Raw genomic sequence first — 5,141 nt, 5'->3', positions numbered from 1 at the left:
GATTTGTACTTTTTTTCTGTTGTAAATGTTACAAAACTCTTAAAACAGACATTTAAAGAGGGAAAAAAAAAAGAAAAAAGGACAGAATTCTGCCCTTTTGTATTACATTAACCATAATTACCAGAGCGGTAGGTCTGTTAGGGACAAGAAGTCTGAAGAAAAGAATGCCCTACATGAAGTGACACTGCTTAGAGGAACAATTTTGTTACGTAATTAAGCTTAACTGAACAGAATGTTGCTGCTGAGTATGCAGAAAAAAACCTCATGCTTAAACAATAAAAGATTCTATTTATTTTAAGCCAAGTTTATGAGACAAAAAAAATTCAATCCCATTTTTTAGTTCATCAACAACCTGCCTAGACATATGGTATACTGCCCTGCCTACCAGCAGCAACAGAAAGATCAATGAAATTATGTGTTCTGTTAATCTGACTACTAACACTGAGCCTAAGAGAAGTCTTTACATTAACCAAAAATCTTTCAATGAAGATAATGATAAATTAAAATGAATGCATCGCTTACAGAAATTTGTATGAAACTGAGAGCAGAGGTAACAGACTGAGACCCAACAAAAACCCTCACTGCGTTCTTTACCAGGTGATTTGTGGTCTGAGCAAGCAGAATAGGAGAATGAGGTGCAGAGTGATGAAGAACCAACTACTTTCATAGTAGTTGGTTGAGCAAGAAACTCACAGGAAGCCAGGCAAATGTAAATCTCAGCTGCAGAACTCAACATAACATACACAGACATCTTAGATATGCACACATGTATTTTATAGCACATACAGAACATGATCAGATAAACTGATGTTTAAACTGGTATATTATTTATATACCTTTGAAAGAACATATCGCACACTACAATCTAGGGGATCTCTACTGTCTTCTGGATTACAGGGCTTTCACAAAAGCATACTCACTCATGGCATGACAAATAGTCACTTAAAACAGGTAAGATAAACTCCAACATTGATCATAATCACAACGTTCAGCTTGTAAACTACAATATCCTAACACCAGCTAGCTCAAAGTGAGTAAATACCACACTAGCAGTAGGCGTAAACCTTGCTCATGAACTTCTGTCATTAATCCTTCAGATGTACCAGAGCAAACAGCAAAGGTCTTGCAGAGGGGCGCTCCCGTGACCCCAGAAGCTTACACCGTATTTCCTGCTGCCTTCCTGACACACATCTTCTGAGAATTTAAAGTCTTAAAGAAGCCATGCAAGACCATTCTCAATTTGCCCTCAAAGGAAAAATACTTTTGTTGCCACATAAAATCTAACGAACACGCCATGCAAACATGCTAGGTATTTATGAATGTGACTATTCACAAAGATGATAATGGGAGAGAAAAAGATGGGAATAATGATTAGTGGTGAACGCATAAAACTTTGCGTGCTTATAACTTGCTGTCTTCTAAATTAAGCCTCAGTTTTGTTATGACTTAATATTAAGACTTACAGATTCCAGGATTTACTCTTTAAAAATAACTGCTAATTTTAACAAATTTCCCACATGACTCTCAAAATAAAAATTTTAAACTTTCAGAACAATTTTGCCTGAGAGCTTTTTAAAGGAAATATTGCAATGCATCATATTGAAGTGACTATTTAGTTAAATCATATGGAGTGATCCAATCCATTGTGGGAATAGGAAGCATAACAATTTGTTTCACGAAAGATTTCAAGGTTTCAATTTTATATTCGAATTCAGGATTTAAAAAGAAAAAAGTTGAAACTTAAAATGTCTAACTCTTCAAAATGCAGAGATATATTTTATTTTTAGAATATTTTTTTAAACAAAATAAACAGCTGTACCTGTAAAGATTGTCTGTAATCTTGTAACGCTCATGCTCAAAAATGTTAGTACACAAACTGGCTGATATTTCTACAAAACAGAAGAATATGAGCTGATCCCACAGACTCTATTGGATCAATTCATGAAAAAAAAAAAATTTCACCTTTGTCTTCTTCACCATGGCCAGACTCTGAACATGTTTAAGACTCTCTAAGGCAAAAGTATGGCCCCCAACTTCAGAAAACAAATCCAGAAAGTTCACAGTGCATTCTAGGAACATAAGGGTCTTTCTGAATTCCTTCTGAAAGATTCAGGCAAATAAGGACCAGTCAGAACCTGCTCTATATACCTGAGAAGCCCTTACCGGGTTGTTCATACAGAACTTGCTCGAGTACTAAAAATTCTGCTCTGGAGACAACATGAGCCATTTAAGAGGTGATAAAAGGTGGAGCAAGTCAGGGGACATCTAAAGGTGCCATCCCATGTTCTACCACTCTAAGCATCCATCCCACTCCTCCCCACTTTCAGTGATGCACTCCCAATCCCTGAATTCTGCCAGCACTAGCATTTGCACAAGGCAGTGAGTCATATCACAGGTCTGATCCAGTGGAAAAATAACCTGCAAGAAACGCCATATACCCACATAAATGCTAGTGTCAGCACAAAGGAAAGCACGAAAACTAGCACCAGGGGATGGAAAAGGGGCAGGACTATCCCATCTAGTGCTAAAATGTATGTGCGATTAGACTGACCATGGAACTATGCCCTAAGTAAACATGAAGAGACTTGCAATAGGTCATAACAGAAACATCAGGTTTAAATTTCTTGTCAGATTCCTTTGCCTTATTTATTCTATCTCCTTACATGTTCTCCATCCCAAGATTGATTTTCAGGTAAAATCTTATCTTTAGACCTCTCCTCATGTGAGTGATGTACTACCATTTACTCCCTTTTGAAGCTGACTAATTATTGCTAGCAGCTATTCCTTTTCCTGTATCTTAAACCAGACATTTCTGCCTTAAAGAAAGCTATAACTTATAATCACAGAGTGGTTTGGGTTGGAAGGGACCTTAAAGATCATCTAGTTCAACCCCCCTGCCATGGGCAGGGACAACTTCCACCATATCAGGCTGCTGAAAGCCTTGTCCAACTTGACTTCGAATACTTCCAAGGAGGGGACATCCACAACTACTCTGGGCGACCTGTTCCAGTGTCTCACCACCCTTACCGTAGAAAATTTCTTCCTTATGTCCAATCTAAACCTACTCTCTTTCAGTTTAAAACTGTTGCCCCTTGTCCTGCTCTGGTAAAAATTCTCTCTCCATCTTTCTTATAAGCCCCCTTTAAGTATAAGTAGCTTATCAAATAAAAACTTCCAAGTTGACCGTGTAGACTTACATTATTGCAAGTCCATGACCTCTTCTGACGATAGCTGACTCTCTGAATGCTTTGTATGAACAAATTATTAAATGTCAGCTGTGGATCCAAGATCCATTACATCAGTCTACACTTACAGACATTTTATGAAATAAAAAAACTAGGGTGAGAAAAAAACACTTGACACTTAATAACCAAATCAGTCTCAGCCCTCCACAAATAAGAAAATGGAAGCTCAGTTTTAGCGGTTTGCCCCCTGTCTGAAGCTTTGAGTCTCTTGACCCTGAGGACAAGTCTAATCATCCTGGCCTGTTGTATGTTTAATGAAGAATGGAAAAACAAAACCAGCTTTAAGGAGGAAGTAATGGTAGGAAATAGTAAAGGATGGTGCTCCCAACCTGCTTGAGGGAAAAAAAAAAAACACTTTTTTGTAGTTGGCTCCACTAAGCACAACGGTTTTCCTCTATCTTATAGCACTACCTAAAGACTTTGCTGGCAACAGTGTTCAAGCTGGGGAAAAAAAATTAGTACATTTGATTTTCCCAAAGGCTAAAATTCATTTGAGGAGTTCCTGGAAAGGAAAAAAATCAAGAAAAATCTTGCTTTGCAGCTTGGGAAAGCTATTATCCCAATTTTGTGAGTCTGCATCAGCTGTAGGTGTCTTTTCTTTACTAAAGGCTTGACTCAAACTTTCAAATAACCATGACAACCACACATGAATACATACATTAGTGTTAGCATGTAATCACCAAGAGACGTAGTAAGGGCTCCTCCTTTCCACCCAAACCGAAGACCTGCAGCTGCCATAACATGTCTTTGCTCCAGACCCCAGCAGCCAAGGGACCTGCCACAGGTTAGTTTATGGCAGCCCCCCCACAACAGGGGGCTGACAGACAGACTGCCCACTCCAGAAGCATGTCCCCCACTGCTCCTTGACAGATCACAGAGCAAAGCAGAGACTAGGGCTACTGGTTTCCCCTGTAGCCCACTTGCACGTGGCATCTTTCACCCTGAATACAGAGAGGGTGCGAGCTGTGACCTCTAGACCCAAAAGGCTGCTGTGGCATGGCATACATGAGCACATGCATCGGGATCTGACTGGGAGGTATGCCAAACCAGTATTCCTGTAGCCCCAAAATTCCCCCATTTCATTCACCACTTCTGCAGCCTCCGAGGTTTGTCCCAGGGACCCGCTCCTGCTCCCACGCCACCAGCACTGCCCGCTGCTCCCTCCGAGGCACCAGGCTGAAGCTCCCATGCAAGGTGTCTGCCCTCCACTAAAATTAGCCCCCCTGTCAGCCCTCACCTTATCTACTGCAAGCAGCTCCTTAGTGGATCATGGAAAATGAAGGTGCAAGACATACGTGGCCAACAGGTCCAACATTTCAGAAGCACAGGTTTTAGAAAAGGACTAAAATGTATTCTTGAATATTTGGAGAAGGCAATCTATTTTGCTTTACACAATGTAATCCTATGACACTTTCTTTATTATTACTTCAATTATTGTAATGGCACTCAGGAGACATCAGACAGGCATGTAAAAACCTTGTCAAGAACGTGGCCACCCACCAAGAGTTTTCTATATAAATCAGTAAGGCAACGAGGAGAACATGGAAGCAAAGTTAGTTACACAGTGCAGCAAAAAGAGTAGCAGAGGTAAGATCAGAAACTGAATCTCCTGAGTTTGTGTTGTTTCCCGAGTCCTGTGAAATATCCTACCAATTGGACCACTAAAATGGATTTCAATAAATGGTTCTGTGTATAACAGACTTACCTTTAGGTAGCATATATGTTATAACTAACGTAGAGTACATCCATAAGATACTTTTTATACTTAACAACATCTTGACCTACAAATAAAGAACAAAGGAGTAAGCGGTTAGTATTGCATTGTGTGCTTATCAGGTGTTGAAACTCAGTACATCAATATTTGTCATTGATACTAGAAGCTGTTATCTCCAAAAA

General features: G+C 39.6%; 1 protein-coding gene across 1 annotated transcript in view; it reads right to left on the bottom strand.

Moving 5' to 3' along the window:
- The window catches only part of VCAN (versican), a 111,506-nt gene that overhangs the window by 98,281 nt on the left and 8,084 nt on the right, over nt 1-5,141 (bottom strand). Inside the window, exon 2 of the mRNA XM_009331777.1 lies at nt 4,951-5,026. Coding sequence (XP_009330052.1) covers nt 4,951-5,020 — 70 coding nt within the window. The 5' untranslated portion in view covers nt 5,021-5,026. The remainder of the gene's footprint in view (nt 1-4,950; nt 5,027-5,141) is intronic.

The sequence above is a fragment of the Pygoscelis adeliae genome, unplaced genomic scaffold, assembly GCF_000699105.1.
Source record: "Pygoscelis adeliae isolate BGI_AS28 unplaced genomic scaffold, ASM69910v1 Scaffold19, whole genome shotgun sequence".
NCBI lineage: Eukaryota > Metazoa > Chordata > Aves > Sphenisciformes > Spheniscidae > Pygoscelis > Pygoscelis adeliae.
This window is presented reverse-complemented; position numbering and strand designations above follow the sequence as displayed.